The sequence below is a fragment of the Liolophura sinensis genome, chromosome 1, assembly GCF_032854445.1.
Source record: "Liolophura sinensis isolate JHLJ2023 chromosome 1, CUHK_Ljap_v2, whole genome shotgun sequence".
Taxonomy (NCBI): Eukaryota; Metazoa; Mollusca; class Polyplacophora; order Chitonida; family Chitonidae; genus Liolophura; species Liolophura sinensis.
Genome location: NC_088295.1, coordinates 81,222,432 through 81,249,667, shown reverse-complemented (window position 1 = coordinate 81,249,667; position 27,236 = coordinate 81,222,432). Strand labels below are relative to the sequence as shown.

Sequence of the window (27,236 nt, the reverse complement as noted above, 5' to 3'; positions counted from 1 at the left end):
ATAATACCAACCTACCGTGCTGTCCCTCTCAGTTTGATGCTGGCATCAATAAAACATTCATGTCGGTATACCCCATGACCAAGCCGTTCGTTGTACAGAGTCGTCTGGTGGCATGGGCCTCTAGTGAGCGCATACAGGTACATATCGCCTTACAGTAAACTCATTTTAGAAAGTCTTTAGTACTGGACAGCCATGTTGACACTACGTCATCATTTTGGGGGCCCCTCTTGTCCAACACTCGGCTCTTGCCAGACTTTACCAACATAGTGAGCAATGGTGCAGTCTCAGTCGGTAAAGTCAAGCAAAAGTGAAGTGTTGGACATGTGGGCCCCGAAAATGGATCACTATTAATGATTTTTGTGCCCGTGTGCATTTGCTATAGACTGTGCAACCGGACAACACGGGACAACGAGCAGTTTAGGCACGGGAGTATGCCGACATGAATGTTTTATTAATGCCAGCATCAAACCAAGAGGGACAGCCCGGCAGGTTTGTATAATACGGCTACAGGGAGTTGGAAAAAGATAGGGTTTAACTTCTATAGACAATAATCTATTGGTAAGCCCGCTACAGCTAGGTGTCCTACATACAGTAATATGTGCAAGCCAGTCGAACGCTAGTATATAACCTCTTGTAGGCCTTCCCCTAACATGAAAACACTGAGTGAACGAATTGATCTTTTCACACCTTTATTTTGATTCTTGTAAGACACAAAAAAGCCCAGTTTGGTTTTGTGTTCAATACTGATCATCTACCTCACCTACCTGGGTACTTACATCAGGTATCCAAAGGAACAGAAGATAGGAAATCAGCAATGTGACAAGTATTCCTCATGAATGGCTATGATGCACCCACACTAGAGAGCAGTCTGTGTGGTATTTTTCCCCGTCTGCCTTAAGCTGCAAAGTCCAGAAGCATGGTTCCATGGTTGTAACACAGATTTCCATGCATTCGTTCACGTATCCTTTCAGCACTGTTTCAGCTGTAGAATGACAGGCAGCAGCATGATTTGAGGTGGCTTCAGGATTCAGAGCAGCGAAACTGGGCAAACCTCCAAACACTGGAGGAGAAACCAGACTTGCATCTTCCGTTCTGTACAACTGGCAAGTTCTGCTTTAGTCACTCTTTCCTGAAACAGACGCCTAAAACTGCTGCAGTATGATACTGTAGGAGTTACATTTTTTAGTTAACGACTTATGCATAACTATTACAAGGTATAATTTACTATATTCAGTCACCCTTAATATGAGAACTTAAGATGATGATAAACTGAAGTTTTAACCCAATGGAAAATAACTGCTGATCATGCTGAATGTCTCATTAATAAAATGTACTAGTAGAACAGACAATACCTTTTTCATATAATCACACATTAAGGGAAACATTAGCTGCCAAGGAGACTGGATATTACAGCTACAGAAAGTTTTGGCCACTTTCAAAAGTTAGGAATTTAAAATTTTTAAAACATACAATTTACCTTAGTAATAAAACTTCTCAAAATGTTATGCCATTCAAAACGATTTAGAAATACAAACTGTAAACCCACACCTGCATGGTTATGCATAAGTAACATTAACTTGCTACCCTGCATAAACACATGAACCCAAAAGTCACTAATAATTGTCACAATGTGCGTGCATCTACAAGAAATATTTGACCACATAAAATATTTGTGCACAATACCTTCATCACATGGGTACATATTGTTACCTTGTAGTGAAAGCATCTTGTGACTAATTATCACAGAATTTTTAACCTATAGCAAGTGATTTCGATGTAAATCCCATTGACAGAACACCCAGCCCATTCCCATCCCATTTACGCGCCCAAATATTTTCCATCCTTGGGTAATGTCTTTCCTAGTATCTCTGAAAGGTGCACTAAAGAGGAGAAAAACACTGAAACATCCAAAACAAACATTTAATTCAGCACATATCATGCCTAATGCATATCAATACAAAATTGTTTTAACATGAAAGCACTTCCGGAGAGTTGAGTCACAATGTAAATATATATACATGTACAAACATACGAACAATTCACATTAAACTACTAGCAAATGATCGTAAATACAAATGGTTCCTCAACAATGACAAATGATTGTTGATTATTTTCACTTTGATTTTTCTTATGAATTCTCTAAGTAACGTATACCACCTTAAACCTACACAGATCCTCCGCCACCCTCACCTCCCTTTTCCCACTGAAGCTCTCAAGTCCTCAGACCTTTCATCGAGCCATCTTGGTGCGTCACTGTGCAGGGTAAAACATTGCCATCAATATCAAGTCTACACAAACATCATGACAGTTAAATGCACATGAAAAGGGTATATAAATAAGACAAGCCGTCATGCTTTAATTCAACTGTTGCTTTTCACACACACACAAAAAAAAAACAATCAAGTACTAAGAGAAAAACTAGACATTCAGAATTGAGTGTCTATCAATGATCCAGTCATTTGAAGAGTCTAATGTCATTAATTGACCATCACATGGACAATGGAGAGTAGGAAATTACACAACTTGTGATTTTCTTGGAGCTTAATAATCTCAGTAAAAAGACAGTAGGTCGAGACTTAAGTTAGAACTCTGCAAAACTTGCAAACCAATTTCAATTTTCTGTTCACAAGATGAAAGGTGTTTCTCAAAGATGGAAGTCTACATTTTAAGAAATACCCAAGGAAATCAATGACTCCCCAAAAGCTTACCATGAAAACTAAACTGTTGGGGGTGGAGCGAAGAGTGCAGGCCCCAGTCCGCCTCAACTTTCCTTAGTCAGGGTACAAGCCTACAAATGAAAACTGATAAGAATTCATCTGAAATCAGAAGAACAATATGAAAACATTTTACAGTGAACTTATCAATATGCATTCATTGAAACAAAACAAAAAAAATGTTAGTTATTGTTCAGTAATGTCTAGAATATGCATACTGTCTACATGTAGAACAATGTCAAATTTCACCATCACACTGTCTCGATAGATAACTATCATTTGTGTCAACACCTTCCTACCAACTTCCTTCCATCATTTGTTGTTTTTTTTTGTTTTTTTTTTTCGGGGCATTTTTTTTTTCATTGATACAAAGCTTTGCTGGGAACCCACTGCCTCAGGTCATCTCAAGGTCTTGTGCTGCTGGATCTGAAGTAGCCCCACTTGCCACCAGCATAACTAAGTTGATGATCTGGTCTGTGTGTCGCTGCAACATGAGTGAATGTCTGGACCAGTTTCAGCATTCAAGCCATCAGTCACTTATCTACACCACTCTTGGATGCCATCTTAGCACAACGAGAACAAAACTCCAAGGAGACATTCTCTCCCTCCACATGTAAACACACACCACCTTTCCTGAGCTTTTTTGCAGCACCCTTGTAGTCATGGTCTTCCTCAGCATTTCTCTTTGAAGACAAGAATGAAGATGATAATTTCACTTTTTTCACAGATGGAATGTTCTGTAGCAAAGCTGATAAACTGCTTTCATTGGCAAGCACAGATTTCAAATAAGACACCTCCTCTTCCAGTGCACATTTTTCTTTCCTAAGTGCCTTTGCTTCCTCCTTCAATGAGTTATTTTCAGTTTTGAGGCCATCAACCTCATTTTCAAGACCTTTTATGTAGGTCTTCTTTTTTTCTCGATTCACTTTGGCATTTTGAGCGTTTTTCTTGTTTTTAACTTCAATAGCTTTCACAACTTCTTCAGTGGTGACTGATTTCCCCACAGCTATAGGGGTCACCAACTTAACTACTTTAACAGCCGAGTTTTTGGTGGACAACGGGGTAATAACGATTTTGTCATTGGCCTCTGTCATGGTGTTGGCCACTTTGTCTATTTTTTCACACAGCACCACAGGGGATTTGGATGGCTTTGGAATATGATTTGTAATCACGTTGTATGAATTTTCAAAACTTTTAGTTTCCTTCACATTCATATTATAGTCTAATGATTCAGAGTCTGTCGTACTCTGCTCAACATGGCTACCTGGTTTGTCCTCAACGTTACCTTCTCCATCAGGGCTCATCAGAAATGACAGCAAGTCTGGATCGGCATCAAATAAAGGCTTTTCCTCTGTCAACTCCATTCCTTGATAGTTTTCAGACATGTCAGAATGTTTAAAGTCCATCACAATATCTTCGCATGACAGAGACAGTGGGCTCATAACATCCGACATGTACACACTTGATAAACCACTATCAGATTCATGGCCGGGAGACTTATCACTGGTTACCTGTTTTTCCACACATCCATCTCCAAGGCTAAAGTAACCATCTTCCCAGAATGGCAGTCCATCTAATGTGGAAGAAAAGCACGACCCTGAAACACCATCAGACACACCGAGAAATACATCTTCCATTGTTTTTTCGCGATCAAAGTATGTCACATGAACAGGGGAGTAGAAATGGAACAAAACTTTTGATAAACGAACAGATTTGTCCGAATATCTCGTAAGTTTCAATCCATACACTACGACCTGCCAAATTTGACTTTAAATATGCACTAACGTTGTACAAAAAGGTAAATACAATCTCTTAAGTATCTATACCTGAAAAACACAATCTTCTCTCTATAACCACAAAGCAGGGAGTAGCCACAAACTTGCTCAACTCGTCACCAAGCTCAGTGTCAAGACGTTCAGTGTACGTTCGCAATGTCAGCCAAATAAACACGAACCATAATTGGTCAGACAGAGTCACGTGACTCTTAAGATACAGGTTTGATTGGTTAGCTAAAAATAGCACTGAGTTCACCGTCACAAGACAGTAACGTTCGAGGTACGTATGTTGTGGCCGAATCACCGCCTATGGTGAATTGAGAAAACATAATCCAGATACTCCAGCATTTGCGTTTGCGTCATACTGCTAACATAAACTAAATCTTACACAACCGAACCATACCCGGTAGATTTTTATGTTTATGTCTTGGATTATATTGCTAAAGTATTTTAAACCATACATATCAATACGCCAGTGAGTTATTTTAATGATCAGCAACAACAAGGGCAAATTATTTTGAAAAGAAGAAATGCCGTTGAAAAAATAAGAATTAAACACGATTTACAACACCCAGTGAAAATTACAATTTCTTGTTAAAATATTTCGCTCTCGCGTTAAGAGATTTAAGACCACGTGGTCAGTGTATCGAAATGGCTGCCTCCGACCATCCGGAAGTTTTAGATAGCTTGATTCATCTACAGGATACATTGATGACAGGAGAAATGGAGATGGGGTTAAATATGCAGACACCTAAATGGGATCCCTGCTTCTGCGGGGACTGGGAAAAGCCTACTCCTCAGTGTCTCTTAAGGATTAAAAGGTCAGTCACATAAAAATCACTATCACTGTCAAGCCACTCAGCCGATGTGACTGTCACATTCACACTGTGTCAGAGCTCTTGATATTGACTTCACAGAAATGATAAAATGGTGTCATGCTCAAGTCTATGAAATCGTAAAGCGATAGGCCTTAGCAGCATTTGTTTCAATGATGCACATGTGATGAGTGCATTGCTATCCAAACAGGTTATCTCCCTTCCCATAGACCAGGACCCGGTATCACGAAGCACTCTTAACGTTAAGTTCACTCAACTACCACGGCAAACAGTACTGTGAGCATTATGTCGTCATGGTAGTTGCGAGTTCGTCACATTAAAAGAACTGCGTGAAACTGGGCCCAAAGCTTAAAATGCAAATAAGGATAAAAGCACTCTAAAACCTAGCCTTGTTCTCTGACATATTCTGCGTATTTTGAGTGTGACGTCAGGTACATTACAAACGTATCTGCCCTACAGTTGGTCATTTATATATAGTATGTTCGCAGTGAAGAATGCCTATAAATAAAGTATAGCTATGAAAGGGTTGTTGTGCTGTCCCAACTCTAGGAGTTGACATGACAGTGTACAACATATCAGAAACAATGACCCAAGGTTAGTGATGAGATCATCGGAGCTGATACGCTGTTCCTGCCCCAATTAGCGCCATCTGACTCCAGGGGCAGGGAACCAGCAAATCTAAAACTCAGTCTGATTCCCTTGACATCACATTCAAGGTGTACATTGCAAAGCTGCCTGCCTTACGATTGATCAGCTATATGTAGTATCACATTCGCAGTAGGGGAAGCCTATCAACAAGGTATGGCGTATTAAAGGGTTTATGTGACCACCAATTGCTAGCCTAGAATTTGACCTCGCAACATACAGCAATACTGTGGCATCACAAAGCTACACACAAATATAACAGTAGTGGTTACATGAAGTGCTGCATCAGGAACAATGAATTGAGTTCAGTTATGCCGTCACCGCACCAAATCTGTTGAGACGAATTTATTCTGTGCCTGCCCTATCGGCTGAAGCGATTAATGCCATCTGATGTCAGGGGAAGGGAACCAGCCAGTCTAAAAACCTGCTCTAATTAGACATCGCACAGGGAAAATAGTGTCAAGTGTGTTAAGAATGGCCATGTATTTTAAATCATTCTGAATTTTTCCTCAACCTAAAAATGACAGTATAACCATCCATACATTACAGTGTGTTAGAAGCAAACAAGTAGATGGGTCATGAGTAGTACTCGCTATGTCATGGCCTAGATTGGAAGTGATATTTTCAAGATTAATGCATTTCAGTTTCAGCAAGAAGTGTTTTGGTGCTTTTGTATGAGGGAAATTTTAACACCCAAGATTTTGAAACTTTCACATGTGCCCCTCCACACATTGTGTGTTGAAAGGGTAGAAGAATGTGTTTTCTTCGAAGTTGTCCATTATGATTTGACTCTGTCCATTATAATATGGCTTTGTCTTTTTAGCTCGCCTTACAAAGTAAGGAGAGGTATTGTGAGAGAGGGATCAGGTGCTGTCAGTGGCAGTGTCAGTGTTCAGTTTGGTTAAAGTTTTTGGCCAATCATAGAGTTGCAAAGGCCACCCATAGTGCACAGATACTTGCCAATCATCGGTAGTGATTTGCATATCAAAAACCAAAGGAATTCTTTTACTTCATAGCTCAACAGTTTGCTCAGCTATTCACAGGGTTGCAGTTGCCTCCTATAGTACATGGATTGCCAAATGCAGTTCGAGATTTACATATCAAAGACCTCTGTGCTAAAGCTGTATACTTACTCCCCACAGTTTTACCACCACAGTGATTTACAACTCCATGACATATGAAGTCACTGCTCTGCAATCCTTACCATGAACAGTGATAGTTGTGACAGTATAATGATTTTGGTCTTTCTTGTTGATTTAATGGCAAGATCTTAGCACTATATATTATAATTAGAGGATAATATCTGTGTATGATAGTGTGAATCATTCTACTTTTTTTTGGCTAAGAGGTCATATCACATGACTTGAACATTATGCAGTTTTACAAACTTCTCAAACAGGCGAGCTACCAATATTCTTTGAATGGCTCGTTATAGTTGAGACTCGACCCTTAATCTCTTGTACATAACTTCTGTTGCCAGTTACCTATAATGGACTGAATACTGACAGGGCTTGTATTTCAGTAATTGCACTCATAGATGAAAGACAATGTACTCACTGCAATGTATTATTACACACTGTCACATGATGGAAAACTACATGGCCTTTTTTCATTTACAGGGACATTATGTCAATTTACAGTGAGCCCCCTCCAGGAATGTGTATTGTTCCTGATAAAGATGACATGACAAAGGTAATCTACCATTTTCTTTAATACACATGATTCATTTGTCTCATTCAGGTTAAGAGTTATCATGACATTGATATATTGTTTCATAAATGTGAAAGACCTCACATTACCTGCTCTTTTGAAATGAAGATAAATTTGAACCTGTAAGGGTGTTATGTAAAATTTAAACCAGCCCTAAAACTTGATAACAAGAGCTAAAACTCAATACTAGTAGTTTGATATATTTAGAGAATAACCTTTTCTGGTAACCCACTGACACTGCAGTTTCATATGCTACCCTTCAAAAGTCTCCTCATGTGAATTAACTCATAAAAGGGCATAACTCTTAGCGTTTTATATATTGCAAAGTTTGTAACCGTAACTCCAAAACTCATGGTACTACATTCAGTTTACTCCAAGTGCTCTGGTTTTTTCCACCAATGAAATTGATCTCTGTCATATTTCTAAAATATTATCTAGTGTGGCAAAAATAGATACATATATATATTTATAATTTTCACTGTGACTGATCAATAATTTTTAAAGTTAAAAATGTACAGAGGTTTAATGCACACAGTTGACAGATTAGTTGTGATATATACTCCAGTTCCTCAACCTTTTTACATGTTTGCAAGGTGTTTATTCAAGCATATTGTGAAACCTTTATTCTGTGTTGACTGATAAAATTATACTTATTGTGAAGCCCTGAAACTGGCCAATCCAACCAAATTTAGGTTTGTCTCCAAAATCAACCTTAAAATGTGCATAAATTACACTGAAAGTTGATCTTTCGTATGTGAAATTATTATGGTATTGATTGTTTGCTGTTACAGATCCATGCCTTAATTACTGGGCCTTTCGATACTCCATACGAAGGGGGATTTTTCTACTTCCTTATAAGATGTCCACCAGATTATCCAATCAGACCTCCCAGAGTAAAGTTGTTAACCACTGGAGGAGGCTCTGTGCGTTTCAATCCAAACATCTACAAAACGGGAAAAATCTGCCTCAGCATTTTAGGGTAGGGTGATGGACTTGTTTGAATGGAGTCAGATTACCATTTAATGTTCTTGTGTTCGGTTTGTTGCAAAAACTTTTTCAGCCATGAAAAATTTTCTGATCTTCTGTCTATAATATATGTGTCCATAAAGCTTAAATTAAATAAGCAATAATAATTTTTTTAGTGTGAAAAGTGTATATATACATGTTACGCCATTTTTGAAGAGTTAATAACGGAACGCATAGAATTTTGCATCTTTTATTGTCTTGACATGTGTCAGCTCATGTTTTGAGATGTATTAAACAGATATTTTGCGGAAAGAAATTCAGATTGTTTGAGTTGATTTTGTCAAATACAAATGAGTTGCATTTTGATTCTTAACTTAACACCCCAGGCCTATATTTTCCAAGGGTGTCAATTAAGAGCATTAAAAGGAGAAGTCTTCAACTGGTCTAAACTGTCCTCCTGATGAGATAACATGCATATGAATCAGCTTCCAACTCATAGTCAGATACTTGTCAGTAGACGTGGAAATCTTAACTATATTTATATGAGGTTGAAAATAACAGCGCAATTTTTTGGCCCACAGCATGTGTTTCTTATTAAAGATGTCTTTCTTTGTCTACTCACAGCACATGGTCTGGTCCAGCTTGGAGTCCAGCACAGAGTTTATCCAGCGTTCTTGTTTCTGTACAGTCACTTCTTAATGAAAACCCCTACCATAATGAACCAGGCTTCAAAAGGGTGAGTTCCATCAGTATACAGATCATGCTAGGGAAAGATTGTAGTAATATGTCTGCAATTTCCACAAATTTTTAAGCACAAGTTACACCTATAGTATGGGGTCATGGGGTCATATAATATGGTGCCATCATCACCCTAGGGGTGTATATAATTCGACTGGACAGATATGTTGGGCTAGCTTTTACCCATTGACGTTTGGGGGCATGGCCTGCACATTTACCTTTGAAATATTAAGAAAAAAAAGCCTTTTGGCAATGGTAGGTCAAAAGTGTATTGTATGTGATCTGTAACTTTTGAGGTGGAGTGGCAAGCAAATGTTGAAAGGGACCATTTGAATTGTACAAACTAACAGTTGTTATTTCAGTAGTGTCACCTTAAATGCACATGTAGGTATTGGTTTGCCAGATGTCTGGTTTAAAATGGACAATCAGTCCAGAAAAGTGTTTCAAGCTGTCATGCACATTTCACACCCATGCAAGTTTTATTTCCATGAAAGTTAATGTTGAGATTGCTTGGTTTTCTAATCACTATATTGTACACTAACTAAAAGTTTGATATGTAAGACTATCACAGCACAGCGATTGCCTTCGTCCAGTTAAAATTTATGCAGAGCATATCTCAGCAATTATTATGCATAGGATTCTCAAACTCACACAAAGTGTGCAAAATAACATGAAGTTATGCAATGAAGTTGTGATTTTTTGTGTGGTTGTCTGCATTTGCTCAAACGGCAGAATATAGGTGTTTTACATGTACGTGTATCTTGGGCATGATATGGCATGTATGTAGGATTCTCAAGCTTACACATAACCCTCTGTGGCCGAATGATCCAAGGCGCTTGCCATGACGATTGCTGTAGCCTCCTACCAATGAGGTCAAGGCTAGTATCCAGCTCATGCTGTATTCTCCCTGGCTTTAAGTGGTAAGCTTGTCAGCGAAGTACCATGGAGCATGGGTTCTGTCAGGCTTCCTCCCACCATAATTCCTGCTGTCATATTAGCTGAAATTCTAGGTACTTAAATTTGACATGTAGGATTCTTGAACTCTCGCAAAGTGTGGCAACTGATCTGAAGTGATGACCGAGTATCAGTTTAGATGTAGAACACTCTGGTGCTGTTCTCTTTCATTGCCTTTCTGATATTTTTGATGTATGTTCATGTTACTTAGCATGGTTCCTGGCAGAGTGGAAGGGGTACTACATCTTTGCAATCTCTAATTGCTTTCTTGTTTGTATAATTCTTATAGGAACGGAATCCAGGTGACGCAAAGCGATACAATGATATTATTCGTCATGAGACGCTTCGTGTGGCTGTGTGTGATATGATGGAAGGGAACCCACAGTGCCCAGAAGATTTAAGGTACATGCACAATTACACAATGTACTGATTCTTTACATCTAAGTGCCAGTAAAAGTGCCATATGGTTTAAACCTAGCACATTCGATTGTTTAGATAATAGGTTCAAAAATTTGGCAAGCCCCATTACATTAAGAACGAGAAAATGATCATTTCTTCTTGGAGTGTATACTCCTTTAAAGGGATAATGGCATTGTGACAAATTTTCTAATATGGAACCGAACTTCATATATACTTACGTGCGCTTTGTACTAACCGAGTGAACGCAGCCAAACCTGCTGGTAGATCATGTCCATCACTAGTTTCCACTGTTGACTATATGGCTAATGAACTCGTATGTCTGCTTGTGACGTCATAAAGTCCCAGGAAGTTAATGAGTGCAAACAGGTTTTGGGGCAAATCCCAAAGTTGACAAAACACACTGAGAAAATCATTAAATTTTTAAAAACTCAACTTTTTAACCTACTCACTTTGAAAACGATATACTAGACATTTTACTTTTTGGGTAACATGTAATTTTGCTGAACTAGGACTTTAAGCATAGTTTAATCATTCAGTGGTTCAGTAAAGATTGATAAAAGGGCACAGCAATACAGTGTATTATTATGAGGTGATGAGGAAGTCTAGCTGGTATATTTACTACCTCTGACATCTTCTTGTTTTCTAGGGAGGTAATGGTCAAGTCTTTTCCATCATACTACGATTATTATACTTCTGTCTGTGAGAGGAACAGTCATCAAAGCCAGTGTCCAATGCAGGTGAGTTAGTAACAGGTATTAGGTAACATTACTTAACGAGTTATCTGAGGACATGAAGACGTGAACTTTTTTGTGTTATTTATCCACAGGAAGAGAATTGCTTTTGTAATAAATGATTCAAATAAGCCTTGTTTTTTTTTTTCAGGATCCTTTTGGTGAAAAGCGTGGTCATTTTGATTACCAGTTAATACGACAACGCCTGGAGCGTCTCAAAGCTACAGTGAAGCAGGAAGAGTCTTCCTCAGATGAAGAATTGTCAGATTCTGGCAGCTCGGAGAATAGTTGACAGCAATCAGGCAGAACAGATGGCACAAACATTCTATCAAAGGCGGGTGGCAATATGTTTTAGGTGGTGGACAAGGTTGTCACACCAATCCTGCTGGAGCATTCCTCTGAAGCCCCCTGAAGGGCACAACCCTGGCTGGAAACAGCCATCAGTGCTAACATAACAGACGGTGCGCCCATTCCCTGCTAGTGTATAGTCAGAAACCCTGTTTATCATCAGATACACGAATGATACAATCTCTGCGCCAGTTTTCTCTGGTAATTCTTGTTATCACTGGTGTTTCAGTGAATGATAATTTCTTTAGCGAAAGATCTGATTGTTACCTTGCTGAATCATGTAGATTGGAGAATCTGATCATAATGCTTTGTTTGTTTGTTGTTGTTGTTCTTGTTTGTACTAATAAATCAAGTCACTAGTCAAGTATACCAACACACATGGCACTGGTTATTGATACACATTGTGAAATTAGGAATTCAGGTTGTTTTTTTTGTTCATAAAAATGGCAGCATTTCTGAGTGAAATAGTATTGCCAGAATTTATAACATTACAAAATTATGGCTTCATATTTTTACAAAAACTGCTTATCACCCATTCCTGGTTTACTACATATATTTTCAACAGTTCCATTGATTAAGTTTAGAAATCTGTTGCAGATTTGCCAGCTTTTTCACGATGATCAAATAGAAACTCAACTTGCACAAGCAGTGGGGAAAAATGTGTCTCTAAGCTCCAAGCAGCAATGTGACAGTTTGGCTACTTACCATGCAGTAGTGCCTGAGTATTCACTGAGTATTCACTGAGTATTGACTGTAGCAGTATGACTACTATTTGTTTGAGGCAATAGGATTATTTAACCAAATCCAGTGGCTTAACTCTCTGCCAGATTTTAGAAACACTGCATTGCTGAGTTAGCGAAAAAATGTATAAATTCAGTGAAGTAGGCAGTATCGAAAATTAATATTTTCAGACAATAGTTATGCAGCTTTATTGGAATATTATCTTTGTCAGTAATATCCTAAAATCTACTGGACAAGGCTCAGTAAAACTTCAGACATCTCATGGGTTAACTGGCTGTCCCCTGATTATGGTAATCACAACTGATTTCTTATTTTTCACAATGATAAATTTAAACTGGCCAGAATGCTTTGCAAGGGAACAGAGCTAAAATTATGACAGGTAATTTTGCATTTTTAGGACAGTTTATGTTAAGAATTATAACGTTTTGTCCAGGATGCTATGACTGTCTGATATCTTTGCTCTTAGCTGTTATGCTCTTTCTGTTCTTGTGCGAGTAGCATGAGTTCTCTGGGATGGGCATTTGTAACTAGATCTCCAAGTCTTTCTTCTGTAACATACATGGGATCTGGTGGAAGTGCTTTTTTGGAACATGTACTTGGAATGTCCCTGAAGAACTATAATTTGTACTTCATGAGTTGACATGTTTTTGTAATGGGTGTAAAATTTACAGTGTGTTTATGTAAAGTACACAACACTTCCCAGATGTGTTTTTGGCAATATGCCTAGATCTCCAGGCAGTGCTTGTGTATAAAGGTGCACAAGCTCGGCAGGACAGGTAAATGCCACATATTGATGATGTACTTCTGTGTTGGGGACGAGATATACTTGTGTAAGGTGCAGAAAATCTCTAGGATGTGCCTAAGATGTGAGCATGCTAGATCTCCATGCAAGATGTGTGACCTCGCTAGGACTTGTTTTCATAAATATGACATGCAGGTAATGTGTGTCAGCTTAACTACTAAACTAAAGAACCTATACCAGGGATTTTGGCAAAATGTCAGTGTTTGTTAATCAAATAAACTTTTCTCTGTTTTAGCTCAAATTATTGCCTTTCAGAAAACATCAGACTTTATAGTGTTAACATGATTCTAAAGTTTGAAGAAGTTATAAAGTGAACGGTATTATAGATTTTGCGAAGTTCATTGCCCATTTTGTACGGTAACGCAAGGTACAGTGAAAGGTGATTCTAAAATAATAGCAAGAATTCGATTGGATTTACGCTGATTGATTTTTGCCAAATATCTCTGGTGTTAAAGTACTTCTTTAAAATACTTTTACAAAACTTAAACGTTTGAAGAAAATCTGACAAAATGGTATGTATTCTTCACGCATAGTGAACTATTTTAATTTTCTAAGTTATTTTTGTTATTATTTTTTTCTCACTGTCCTGTATATCTTGTTGGCTTGCCTGCACAAAGTACAGGCTTAGTTAATGTCATCTCCTGGCGGTGTCCAACAAAATAGAAAGCGATATATGTTCTCCAAAAGTTCTTAATGTATTGAAATCAGGTTTTGCAAACATGGAAAATGCTATTCAGGAAGGGGTTGTTCCATCTTTGATTTCCTATGCCCCTATTAATGACAGTAAATTACAAAATTCAGGACTTTCCTCTTGTATGTTGGAATCAGAGTTGAAGTAAATGTAAAGTCGTATCTCAAAAAGCACACATCTGGTGAGCTCAAGTTTTTGTATACGTGTAAAGCACTATACCACAATAGGGATATTGCATCGTTGATGTTCTGTGTTGAAGTAATTGCCATAAATTATCGAATTCAAGACCCTCCCGTCTCTTGTGTATTAGAATCCATGAAAAAAATTCTTTTTATATGTACAAGTGAGCTTTTTGGCAGCCTTTGCTTGCAACCAAATTAAAATCTTAAGGTTTTAGATGTAATTGCTACCAAGTTAACAAAGCTCAAAATAGTAACGGAATCAATAACTGACAGTCATTGTTTCATGTTCAGCATATGTGCTGAGCTACTCTGTGGTTATGGTGCTAGAGCTAGCACTGATAAAATAATGTTAATCAAAATTTCTTCAGTTATTTTGTTTTTTTTTTTTAGCTTTTTTCCCCAATGCAATGGGTTATTGGAGATATCACCTGTCAATGTATTGTTTTTATTATCGGGACAGTAAAGATTCGATAACCGTTTGAGCACATGTCAATGGAAGAATGCAATGAGCAGGCGATCTATTTTCTGGTTTGCTCAGAATAACGACACCTGGTTTCTTTAATAACGTTTGCTTTGTTTGCTAAAGTATGCTAAATTCCCATGTTTGAAGAAGCAGCATTCGTTTCTCCAAACCCATGCTCAGAAGATTGTGAACATGTCGACCACGTGTTCATGATACTAGTAATTAGGGGCATTACACTAGTTGGAAAAGTGTTAGCAACGGTATGAAAATGTTTCCCAGCGGCTTTGAACTCTTAAACCCAGAATAAGGCTTCTAGTATCAAGTGGGTAACAACCTGTCTGAAAATATCTTTCCTACCCTCTTTGAACTCTCACCCAGAACAAGGCCTCTGGTATCGTATCAGTAGGCCTATCAAACTGCATGGGTGAAAATGATTCCACCCACCAGGGGGAAACGAAGGTAAAGTTACAAAGCAAAAATATATAAACGTCACATATGGGCCACCTTGCTAATATCCCAAATAACTGGACTGCTGACCTGACCCCAAACATTTTACAATATACATGTATATAATATCGTCTGAAATGGCTTGAAAGTGCCTTACACTTCTGATGTATGTGTGTATGTATACGCTTGAATGACCTGGTTGCCAGGTCAGTGATCAGTGATCCATGGCCTCCGACCAATGGAGTCATTGTGAGTTCAAGTCCAGCTTCCTCCTCCTCTGTAGGCGGATACATGGTTGTGAGGTATCAACACGTGGTGCCGGGTTTCCCTGCATCATAATGATGTCAAACGTTGTATTAGTGAAAAAAAAGTACCAATCAAATAAATAATACATCTATTCAATTCAAAGAGCACATACATATTGAAATCTCAGGTTATGTAACATCTTCAGACCTATTCTATCTGCACTCAAGAGCCTGCAAGTCCCTGCGCCAACAGGTAAGGAAGCAAAAATGTACAACGGCCCGCCGTTGTAAGAGTTTTTATTTTGTATTTCGTCAGTTATAGCTCTTTTCTCTCACGAACAGACCTATACATCTACCAGCTTTCACAATTCGCTGCTCCGAACACGACATACGTCCCGGGAAATCCCCTGTATAATTCCCCTGTATAATGTAGGCCAACAGGTACTATTAATAGAGATGAGTCAGAGCTGTAAAGAAAATTCAGTTCATACGTTATAGTTGCCTATATACGTCTGTGACATTCCTCGTAAACTAAACAGGAAAACTACAGGTTCGAACTACACATACGTTCGGGTTATTACTGCCGTGGCTGTCTGAACCAAACGGGAGGTATGGCGTCAAGTAGCAGTTGGGACCCTGACAGCTCCGATGAATCTCCGCTTCCCAAAAAGACGGTTGACCGTATTCTATAGTAAGCTAGACCTCTTCTTTTTTGTTTCCTGTACATGTGAAACATTTCAGCTTGTCGGTAGTCGTACTTTGTGCAGCACCAATTCAGAGTTATGGCCAAATCAAGATAGTTATGGCCAAACCTGATCTTGATTTTGTAGTTTTTTCGATTTTGAACTGCCACTAAAATTAAATCATATTGAAGGGCGAGTGGCCTAGGCCTATGAAGGCCTACACGTACAGGCCTACATGTAAATGTGAAGTGTGTTCAGATCATGATAATTACTTGCGCAACGATACGCCTGTAGGCCTATACTAGTACAAGATATATATGCATGCATAGTTTAAAGAGGATCGCTGCTCATGCTGTCTGACTCCAAGAAACGATGTTGTACCGATATAGGCCTATAGATAAGCTAATCAGTAAATTTAATTATGTTTTGCCTTTGTCAATTATAAGGGAAGATATGGAAGAATTCAAGGAAGGCTGTCCTCTCCCATACACATATGTATACTTCAACGACGACGATATTCGAAAGGTACTTATTTATTAAATACTTGGGGACGATTCCATGAAGTCAGACTTTGAAATACGATTTTCAAGCCTTGATGTTACCATTTTGACCATCAAATCAACGCTATCCTATGACAAATGTGTCAAACTTTCTATTTTTAGTACCAGTATCGAAAACTAAAGATTGTGACGAAGTTTTAAAGTTTAACTTAAGTCAGAATTGGTTTTGTGAAATTGGCCCCTGTATGGACCCGCATGTAAATATGTTGACGCTGCCCTTTGTGAAAAACTAGAAAGGACACTTATATATATGTTGTTATATATATGTTGTTCTGCTTCAACTGCTCAACCATGTAATCTGTGAATAAAACATTGTTCACTTGTCATGGTATAACGGAAATATCCTTGAGTACGGGGTAAAACACCAATAAATAAATAACAAAAGAAACAAATAAACAAAAATTGTCCGCTGAAGGTTTGAAGCTATTTTGTGGGCTTGAGGTGATTGTGGTAGTCATACAGAAGTGCTCTAAGCATAATCAATGTTAGAATCCTGGCTGATTCGACTACACAGTTTACAGTAGGACGTCACCACTGTCCAGGTATATGGCGAAGAACAGTAGTTTCCCTGGAACTCTACACAGTTTCCTCCTTCTTGACATAAGCCTAACGGCAGTCATGCATAAAGTATATGGCAACTCTTCATTACAGCTATCAAGCCATAATCAATCAAATGGGTAAACACTGATCTTATGCATATAAGGCACCAGTAATAATGTTGCACACGCGAGTGATTAATGATTGTTTGTTTATTACAACAGTTTATATCTATGTAGATTAGATTATAATACATACTAGAATCAGTACATCAGCCCTATACATCTAGTACCCATACCCTATGATGTAACTTTATACATGTACATGTACATTGGCAGTGAAAGCACCTAGAATATAAAGTACCCTTGCACAATACAAGCTAGCTGTTTGACACCATCTTGGTTCACAGAACTTTCAAATCAAGGAAAGTTGTAAGGACTTATAAATTGTTAACATTCATTTATTCCCATGCAGGTGGATGTCCTTATGATTGGTGAACCACATACGCCATACGAAGGAGGATTTTTTTATTTCCGGATTCACTTCCCTCCAAGCTACCCGAAGGAGGCACCGAAAGTAAAACTTGTTAATACAGGCGGGGGCAGAGTACGTTTTAACCCAAACATATATGCGAATGGGAGAATATGTCATACCATGTTGGGGTACGTGTGCTGTAGTGAACATGTCATTGTGTTGACATATATACATATATATATACGTATATTTTAGGTATAGAATGCAGGGCTAATTCATTCAATCTAAATGCATGCGTGTTTGAATAGAAAAACAATTTGTACTCCCTAGCTGCATGTGTATATACAAAACAAATTGTTTTCAGCTCGTGTACCTGTATATCAGTTATACTGTCGTTAGTATACAACATCTAATTCATTATTTTTATGCTGGTTTTTGCCTGCGTTTTTATTTTTCTAACTTGGGACGCAAATTTGAGGGGTTTGTTTTGTATGTTAAACCATGCTCTCAGTTGTAGAAAACAAATGTAGGAAAAAAGACTGTCTTTTTAGGGGTTTTCCATAATTCCAACTCATATCAGCAGTATATGCATGTATATATAGGCGTAAGCATGATCCAGCACCTAAATACAAAACCTTCTGTCTGCATGTATTTAAATTTCATTTCGTATGTAAAAGTTTTGGATGACCGTGACCTTTATATTGTGAATATATTAGTGAATATTCTACGCAACGTGGCAACATACAGGAGTGGTAATATATAAGAGTGGTTATATGTCGGTTTCACTCGAAATAACCATTGCAGGCAATGATATGCATATATATCCGTGCAGCTGGTTACATTATTTATGCTGATAGCTGAAGATACATGACTAGCTATTAAATTTACATGACTAGATGATTTAAATTTACAGAACATGGGAACAGGAGAAGAACAGATGGAAGCCGGAATTCCGCCTTCTCGATGTTCTCTTGGTGATTCAGGACATGTTACAAGAGAATCCGTACAAGAAGGAACCTATTGGATACAAGAAAGAATTTCCTGTAAGTTAAACACCAAGGTAACTTGCATGTGCATGTAGTTCCTTCATTATCCGCACAATCTGTATATAATCGATAAAGCATGAATCCAATTCAGTTTTTTCATAATTTTGCAAGCTTTTTTATATCCTCTCAACGAAGTTAGGGTGTGTTAGGGAGAGGGAGAAGTATACTGAAATCATCCTGTCTGTCTGTCTGTCTGTCTGTAGACTTTTGTCCTTGCATCTCCTCCCAAACCACTGCTCCGATTTCGATGAAACTTATCAAACATCTTGACTATCATCTGAACTTGTGCATGCTCAAGTTTAAGGGCAATTACTCTATGTAAGACGTTCAGATCCATTCAGATTTTGTCTATGCAACTCTTCCTAAAGTACTGAACCTGACTCCATGAAACTTAACGTATATCTTCCTGATTATTTAAACTTGTGCATGCTTAAGTTAAATTACAATTGGGTAATTATGTGTATACTTACTCCTGCTAAGATACGTATAACGAAATTTCATGTACACACATTTTGCACATGCAACTCCGATCCTGCTAAAGTATTGCACCAATTTCACTGAAACTTTGTGTTTATCTTTTGCATCATCTAGACATCTACATGCTTTATAATAGTGAAAAATTGGTTATTATTTTTATTTTCATTTGCTCTCTTTTATTTTGGAAATGTTGGTTTATGGAAAGGCAGGAATTCAGGAATCCGAATTCAAGTTATACAATTGGTGTTTATGAAGCGCGTATAATAAATTTTTGTTAGAAAAATTTATTAAGTCTGAAGATTATGTCTTACACGATGTGACAAAATAACCATGCAAAGAACAGAATATAAACTTGGGAGGCATGATCTCAAAATAATATAAATATAAGGAGGTTGTTCAGAAAGCATGTTTTGTAAGTAAAATAACGGTAAAAAGTGATGCATGCCTTCGATGTATATGGCGTAAGCCTGAAACTAGGTAAACATTATTTTCAGCGAACTGGTGTATAAACACTACATGCAATATGAGAAAATAATACACGATATAGATTTTTTTGTATATATAGAATAGATTCTACAGACCCTATGCTTGGTATAGAAAACTATTAAATATAAAAATAAAAATAGGCACACAGCATAATCCAAATAGTTTGAAGACTGGGTGAATCTATACTCCGGATATATGGCCCGATTCTCTTATAAGGCCACAGACCCCCATCAGTTTTCCATAAGTGGCAATGTTAACGTTCAGCGCTGTAGCTCAGTCCCAACCATTCCGTGGCCAATAAGCTTTGGTGCATAACTGGCCCAGCCTGTGAGAAAGAAGCCATAAAAATCTTGACATAGGTTGACCTTCAAAATCCGGACCTTTCTCTGCCGGCAGATGGGAGGGGTGCCTAGCAAGGCCAAGTGGACGGCACTCGCAGCCTCATCACCACCTGTCTCCTTGTGTCCTCTCTCCCAGAATTTCAAACTTTCATCATTAAACTCATGCCTGCCCAAAGCTGAGACAATTTCCATCATTTTGATACCAAACATGCACGTGTACACCAAAAAACGGCAGGCTGGCAGCAAAAAAAAAAAAAAGAAAGGCTTTACACCCTAAAATACATAGAATTACATTACAAAACGGAAGTTGTAATGGGGGTCTGTGTCCGTAAAGACTACTGAAGAGGTTTGTCCAGTACCTAGGCTCTTTTAAATCACCCACTGACTCGTATAACGCGTCCGCCGCGATAAGGGTAAAAACAGGCATTCGTATACTAGCCGTCAACCGAAATGGACGTTCTAGGTCAATAATCCTAGGGCCAATTCCCAAAACAACACAAACCACCAAAGAACTGAAGGAGTATAAGGTATGAAAATTACGAAGGATTCGTGCGAAGAGAAGCAGTTTACAGTTTTCCATTATGACGGAAAGGCGCATGCAATGTTCGAGGTGAATGGATGAAATCAGTATCTGTATAGCAGACCATATTAGTTTGTAAGTTGTCAATAATCAGAATATGTATCTCAGCTGCCCTTGGATTGCAAGTGTTCATATGTAAATACGCGGCGATCTAATTCAACACGACAAATATATTGTGCTTAGCCCCAGGTTTAGCGGAATTAAACACAGTGATAAAGCAGACTGCCAGAGGTTCTGAACACTCTGTCCATATTTACTTTCAAGAGAGTTACGCTCATTGTAAAAGAGTGAAGGTGTTTGACGGAATGACCTACACACACCAGTCTTTGCTGTAATAACTTTTGGCGATGGTTGAAATAGTCACACAATTTACACACATTATCTAAGAAATGCTACTAGGCGAAATGCCATGTGCATATGTCAAATTTGAGTTTATCCCTCGTCCTAAAAGGGCCAATGGCCTTTATCATGAGATATAATTTATTAATATATAGATATTTATTGATAAAGCTATATATACATTTCTTGATATATTATTTTTAAAATATGAGGGTTTTCGAGTTTTAACTGTTTTTGGTTATTCTAATCTGGATTTAAACATGTCCAAACATATGTTTCATTCTTGATCATCATATCGGAAACCCCAACCGCCTCGTGTTTTCACCTTGCTCTCGCCACGATATGGCTGAAATATTGCCGATGTGGCGTTAAACCATAATCATTCATTCGTTCATGCGTCCTAAAAGGGCGTGACAGGAAACCGTTTTGGTCTTTGTACAAATATAAGTCCAGATAAGATGTTCCATCTGGAGAGTCTGTAGTTTCCTTTATATCCAAAGAAGATGGAGATATGTTTCACATATTTTTGTCGTATTCAAACCACAAAAAGGGCAACCAAAGGGGGCACAGTTTGTACCCATCGGAATACCTATAGGGGTTTTTTTTTCGCCCCTGCCATTAGGTGGAGCGTATTATGTTATAGCAATTTTCTCCGTCTCTCCGTCTGTCTGTCTGTCCGTCCGTATTCGTGTCCTGTTGTTTTCCATGGAGAGTTTTACAACTCACATTTGTTCATTTCCGCGGTTGTAGTAACCAGATAGGCATTTTCCTCATATATATTATATAAATAGATATGATTTCGTGTCCGGGCTGCAACTCCAATTGTTTCCTGCAAAAAGTTTTCATTTTTGGTGGACACATTTGTCCACTTGCGCAGTTGTCATGGTAACCACATCATTAACACCCATTAAGATTCCCCTCAGGGGTTATTCTCACCACAGTGCTGCTGGTATTCTTTTAAACGTCTTAAATAAATGCATTTGTTAGGGCGTTTGTTCACCTGAACTCGTCTCGATATATGGTTTTATATATGGATATATGGTTCCCGGAATTTCACATAAATTAGAAATTGAAGCATCTCAATAAGTAACAAGACATCCCATGCATGAAGCTGCGACAGATAACATCTTACCAGATAAGTCTTTGTGAGCAATAGTAGTATTGAGAGTTGAGAGTATCCCAAATGGATATATCCTTTAACGGTGTTAAACGTTCAGTTCCTCTACATGACGTTTATAGTTCTAAAAATCCACATGCAGTTGACTCCTGATTTGCTTCCAATTGCACCGTACTTTTTTCCAAGATGACTGTACTTGTTACAGTGACTTCGTTAAAAGAGTAGATACAAGTTTAGTGGTATACAGCTTCTTGACAATAAGGCTGGCTGTGGTTGGGGATGTATACATTTTTGAATCCAGTAGTTGTGGTATATCGGTGTGATGGGAAGGTTCAGATGACCTCCTTCTTTTGAGAAAGGACTAGTGTATTTAAATAGATTCTGCAGAGGTTAGGCCATTAAAGATTACGTTGACGTTGCGGTAGTTGTTGTTGCAGTAGCTAGCTCCCTTACAAGAACCTGATAGTAACTGGGAAGAGCATTACAGGGAATGAAAACCGTATTGTTTAGCCACTCTCCAATACTCTTCCCAGGTAGTAATAATTCTTGGAGACAAATATGATATTGTTAGGATCTTTGACCCCAGGAACAATAACGTATTTGATCTGAGGCCATCAAGTACCCGTTGCGCGGTAGCTAGGGTCCTTCTGAACTTGTTTATTTATTTATTTATTTGATTGGTGTTTTACGCCGTACTCAAGAATATTTCACTTATACGACGGCGGCCAGCATTATGGTTGGTGGAAACCGGGCACAGCCCGGGGGAAACCCACGACCATCCGCAGTTTGCTGGCAGACCTTCCCACTTACGGCCGGAGAGGAAGCCAGCATAAGCTGGACTTGAACTCACAGCGACCGCATTGGTGAGAGGCTCCTGGGTCATTACGCTGCGCTAGCGCGCTAACCGACTGAGCCACGGAGGACCCCCCCTTCAGAAACTTGTTTTGGGGTTACAGGAGCATTAGCATTTATGTATGCACAACCTTTTTCTTTACTAGCTCAAGCCCGGTGTCAAGAACTGAAGCTTGTACCTTTTCCCTTTTTGACCCCAAGTTTTCAAGTACCGAAAGGACAGTTTTCCTATCCACTTTCATGTTTATTCTTTTCGGCTCTCTATACTTCGGTATTGTAGGGTTACCATGCTGGGCAGTGTTTGTATTGAAGATAAGCTTTACAAACAGGCCAAAAAGAGGTAAAGATGTTAAGAAATTCAAACCAAGTAATCTGCTGTATGTATACATATTATCTTACGTAGCCTCTGTATAGTTTTATTGTTCTATAACTCGCGTGTTATAGAAATATACATGTATATACTTCGATACAGTTTGATAAATAATTCTGCAGGATGACCGTTTCAATTATAATACTGCAGGATTTGCCGGGCATGGAAAAGTATAATGAAGTAATTCGTCACGAGACGCTGAGGGTTGCAGTGTGTGACATGCTGGAGGGTCAGGTGATCATGCCGGAGGAAATGCGGTAAGGCCGTGTGAATTTATATTGTCTAATCAAGTTAAAGAATGAAGAAAAGACAACTGCGGGACGTGCTGTGGCTCATAAGGATCATTCATATGATTTTTAGGTTTTACGATATTTTCTTTTTAATTGAATTTCCACTCAGACTGAAATGAATTTGCTCCCAAGTGATATTATTTTACACTCTAGCAGGATGATTTTCACCCAATATGCATTGATCTTCACGCATACAGGTCAACCAGATGAGGTCTTATTTTCACCCAGGTGAGAACTGATTACTGTCCAGTCTGGTATTTGTCAAACACATGCATACACAGAGGACCTTGCCGGCAGTAAAATTAGAAAACCCCATCATCGTTGGGTTCACAGGTGTGCCCATCACTTAACAGTCAGCTGTTGAAAGAGGAAGCATACATTTATTGTATTGAAATGAATGAATAAATCTATGGTATGCCAACACTGAATGGTCAGTGGGCACGTTTGGTAACCGTCTGTTGTAGGTAAATGCCCATACAACTGTACAATTATATATAGCTTCCAGATCTGACCCCGGGGATGGGGGGCTTCAGCAGAGAGAGGAATTTTCTACTAGAACTGAAAGGTTTTGACCACCATGACCGTAGCTCGTATACATCTAGAAAGTGGTCGATTCGCAGAGCGCCCCATGGAGTTGAGGACTGGGGCCGATTGTACAACACTTCTTAAAGATTTAATACCAAATTTAACTGCATAAGCCAAAATCTTCATTTTTGTACATAGCCAAAAAATAATTTCATATTGTAGTTAATGTGAACTAAATCTTCGGCTGTTTGACTTTGGACAACTCCATGGCTGCTGAGTTTGGCTAATTTTTTATAATATGACTGATTATGAACGATGACCCTGATCCACTCTGACTAGCATCTGTCGCTTGAAACGGAAGAGAGTTGCAACTCTTGAGTGGGATATCTCGCGTTTTTGTTTGTAGTCTTTCTCATCAAATTTATTTACTTGCCCGGTTTTGAAACCGATGATATAGGTATGGTTTTCTATTATACGCAATGGAAAAACTCATACAAGTCAAGGATGTCATAATTTATCCTGGGTGGAAGGCAGTTGTCACCTTAGAGAAAAATCATTTTCAGCATGGGTGAAAATCAGTTGCAAGCTGTTATCGATAGCTTTCATAAATATGTTATAAAATATATTTATGTTCTTGTAAAAAAAATGCGTATTTGTCATTCTCTGCAGTTGTACAGTGAAGAGACGGTTTCGTGAATTCTATCCCTGCTACATGAAGACATGCACAGAGAATACCCGGTTGAATGGAATTTCGCTAAACGATCATGTAAGATGGTATTTTATTTTATTTGATCTGCTGTTGTACAATCTATTAAATCTTTCGCGGCGGCAGCCCATATATACGCCGATAGTTTGCATATGTTAGTCTGGATTTTGTTAATTACTAGAAAGGGCTCTATCTACGACAGCATGGCTTAATTATCAGTATTTGTGGTCTTTTTCAGGCAATATGGTATGGCAATCTATATATGTCACACGTCCATGGAAAAGTTAGTCAAAAGCAATAGTCGGTATCTGGAACATCGGTTTATTCCAGCCATAAAAGTATAATTGCAATCATACATAATATATAAGGCAGTGGAAATTTCTTGAGTAAGGTGTTAAACAACAAAGAAATAAATACACATAATTTATTTATTTATTTTTCTTCTTTTATTTCATGTACGGGCGCCTCCTCACCAGGATCCATTTTCACACATTGTTGATGGACTCGTTTTTATTACGCCTATTGGTGTTCTTCCCTTATTAAGGATGGTAAACTTGAACCCAGAACCTAGAGAGGGGAACTTTGACTATTCCAAAATCCAAGAGAGACTGCACAAGATAAAAGAAAAACTTGGTGAAAAAGAAGAAGAGAAAACTGCTTAATATTTGATCATTGATGAATGTTTATCGACCGTTAGCCATATATACGATCTTGTAGACAAATACATTGCCATGCATATGCATAAATATTTGCATGTGACGTATTAAGTAACAGTATACGTATGCATTATCGTGTTCCTGAATTACCTCATCAAATAAACATGGAGGTATTTAGGTACAAGTATACGGAGTTTTGGGAAGAGAAAAAATTAAAAAAAAAAACTTTGGGTGAAGAGAAAATTTTTTTCTTACGTCGGGGGGAGGGGGGGGAAGGGGCCTAACTGGCCGATCACAGGTCGTTTGCTATCAAACAGCCACAGTCACAATATGGCAGCCACAGGCGAGCATCTCTCACTGATAACTACATGTTTTGACTAGGATCTTACCATGAGATAAATAACTTGTATTTTAAATCAAGAACGAGGATTTAAGTCAAGAACGGCTTGATCGCACCACACGTCAATTCCAATCTGTTTATGAACACATATTCCCAGCGGCCACGCTCAGTGCTTGTGGGCTTATGTACGTGTACGACGGGTACGACTATATATGCAGGTTAGATATTCTTATTCACGTTAAATAAAGTCATATACCATATATACCATATATGTTGCGAAATGACTACGTCACTCGTTTGGTCAGGGTTAGATTGATACAACTATGTATGAAATGAAACAGCTGCAATTGCTCCGTTTAGTTTTTACAAAGGAAAATATTGAAAACGTCTTTGTATATAATCGGCAGAAATAATTGCGCCCGAGCATTGGAATATTCTTTTGCGTCACCACTTCTTCAATTTTTTTCAACGTTCTATTAAAAGGAGAGAAAACCTAAAAACAATTAAGCAGCAGTAGAAAGCCTTTTTTTATTTATTTATTTTGTTGTTGTTTGTTTTTTGTTTTGTTTTGTTTTGTTTTTTTTTTTGCTTTTGTTTGGTTTTTCGTTTGTTTTTACCAGATTTTGGACACACGAGTTCACGGTTTCACGGGCATTTGCTTAGCAAATTCAAGCTCTTTCCGGCGTGCTGACAGCTTGTGTACTATTATATATACTGTGTAGCTACTTATATAAAAGGTGACACTGTAAACTCGTGTAATGTATCAAATTGCCGCAAGTTGTTGATATGTCATGCATGTATTCCTTTTAGCCTTATCAGGTTATATTGATTATGGATTTGTCACACTTCAAAGGACCATGATCTAATAAATTAGAGTGTTTTTCCAAAGCAACAATCTATTAGTTAATTCACTGCAGTGACACCTTTCCACATGCCATGCATGTATACATTTATCTTGCGCATACGTTCTTGATTTGCTCGATGTTCTTTCCAAGCTTATGTATACTCTTATACATAATATATACGGGGGTAACTTGTTTGGAATAACAACCTCATACAGCTGCACTGATACCACGATTCCCATACATCGGAGATACAAGGCAGTTTAAAACGAAGATAATGATTTAAGGAAAATGAACAAAGTTGTGCCCCCCCCCCCCCAAAAAAGGAAAAATAAAAGTTATGTGTGAGGCATGTTTCTTGTAAGGACGACTTTTAGATTTTGGAGGGGGGGGGGCATCTATTTCATCAGTGGTTGTTATTGAATTTCGTTAATGACGTGGGTGACATATCCATGCATATGTGACTATTTATATTTGTCCGAAAATGTGCCAATCTTTGTTTGCCTCAATCTTTGTCGTTATTTTACATAGCACAACGACCAATGTATGTGTCCGTCCCTCGGAACAGAGATATGCATATTTTGCTTAACTTGGTTTTAGCTTTAAA

The 27,236-nt window shown here is 38.3% G+C and overlaps 3 protein-coding genes and 1 long non-coding RNA gene across 6 annotated transcripts; 2 read left to right on the top strand and 2 right to left on the bottom strand.

Moving 5' to 3' along the window:
- Positions 1-1,906: 1,906 nt before the first annotated feature.
- LOC135475663 (uncharacterized) lies at positions 1,907-4,320 on the bottom strand. 2 transcript variants are annotated; one of them, XR_010445064.1, is made up of 3 exons: positions 4,226-4,320; positions 2,709-2,788; positions 1,907-2,253 (listed from the first exon to the last, which is right to left on the bottom strand). It is a non-coding gene; the product is annotated as an uncharacterized LOC135475663 (long non-coding RNA). The 2 variants fall into 2 exon arrangements; XR_010445063.1 differs by lacking the exon at positions 4,226-4,320 and having other exon boundaries at positions 2,709-3,028.
- Positions 3,063-4,633, bottom strand: LOC135475652 (probable basic-leucine zipper transcription factor D). Its single transcript, XM_064755587.1, has 2 exons — positions 4,541-4,633; positions 3,063-4,311 (listed from the first exon to the last, which is right to left on the bottom strand). Exon 2 carries the CDS (start codon positions 4,166-4,168, stop codon positions 3,248-3,250), a length of 921 nt encoding a protein of 306 aa, XP_064611657.1. The 5' UTR covers positions 4,169-4,311; positions 4,541-4,633; the 3' UTR covers positions 3,063-3,247.
- A 510-nt stretch (positions 4,634-5,143) lies between these two features.
- LOC135475642 (ubiquitin-conjugating enzyme E2 Z-like) lies at positions 5,144-13,101 on the top strand. The gene is made up of 7 exons (XM_064755577.1): positions 5,144-5,310; positions 7,590-7,662; positions 8,472-8,659; positions 9,271-9,382; positions 10,628-10,740; positions 11,405-11,495; positions 11,641-13,101. The coding sequence occupies exons 1-7, from the start codon at positions 5,201-5,203 to the stop codon at positions 11,779-11,781; spliced, it is 828 nt and encodes a 275-aa protein (XP_064611647.1). The 5' UTR covers positions 5,144-5,200; the 3' UTR covers positions 11,782-13,101.
- Positions 13,102-15,917: 2,816 nt separating this feature from the next.
- On the top strand, positions 15,918-25,979 carry LOC135461496 (ubiquitin-conjugating enzyme E2 Z-like). 2 transcript variants are annotated; one of them, XM_064738624.1, is made up of 6 exons: positions 15,918-16,099; positions 17,663-17,850; positions 18,576-18,705; positions 23,421-23,527; positions 24,755-24,851; positions 25,268-25,979. In XM_064738624.1, the coding sequence occupies exons 2-6, from the start codon at positions 17,675-17,677 to the stop codon at positions 25,451-25,453; spliced, it is 696 nt and encodes a 231-aa protein (XP_064594694.1). In that variant the 5' UTR covers positions 15,918-16,099; positions 17,663-17,674; the 3' UTR covers positions 25,454-25,979. The 2 variants fall into 2 exon arrangements, with proteins under 2 accessions (XP_064594694.1, XP_064594693.1); XM_064738623.1 differs by lacking the exon at positions 15,918-16,099 and adding an exon at positions 16,536-16,616.
- Positions 25,980-27,236: the final 1,257 nt, after the last annotated feature.

Coding starts and splice junctions, on each gene's coding strand:
- LOC135475652 (XM_064755587.1), bottom strand. CDS start 4,168: ATGTCGGATGTTATGAGCCCACTGTCTCTGTCATGCGAAGATATTGTG.
- LOC135475642 (XM_064755577.1), top strand. CDS start 5,201: ATGACAGGAGAAATGGAGATGGGGTTAAATATGCAGACACCTAAATGG. Junction 8,660..9,270: donor ATCTGCCTCAGCATTTTAGG/GTAGGGTGATGG, acceptor GTCTACTCACAG/CACATGGTCTGGTCCAGCTT. Junction 11,496..11,640: donor AAAGCCAGTGTCCAATGCAG/GTGAGTTAGTAA, acceptor TTTTTTTTTCAG/GATCCTTTTGGTGAAAAGCG.
- LOC135461496 (XM_064738623.1), top strand. CDS start 16,545: ATGGAAGAATTCAAGGAAGGCTGTCCTCTCCCATACACATATGTATAC. Junction 16,617..17,662: donor ACGACGACGATATTCGAAAG/GTACTTATTTAT, acceptor ATTCCCATGCAG/GTGGATGTCCTTATGATTGG. Junction 18,706..23,420: donor GATACAAGAAAGAATTTCCT/GTAAGTTAAACA, acceptor ATAATACTGCAG/GATTTGCCGGGCATGGAAAA.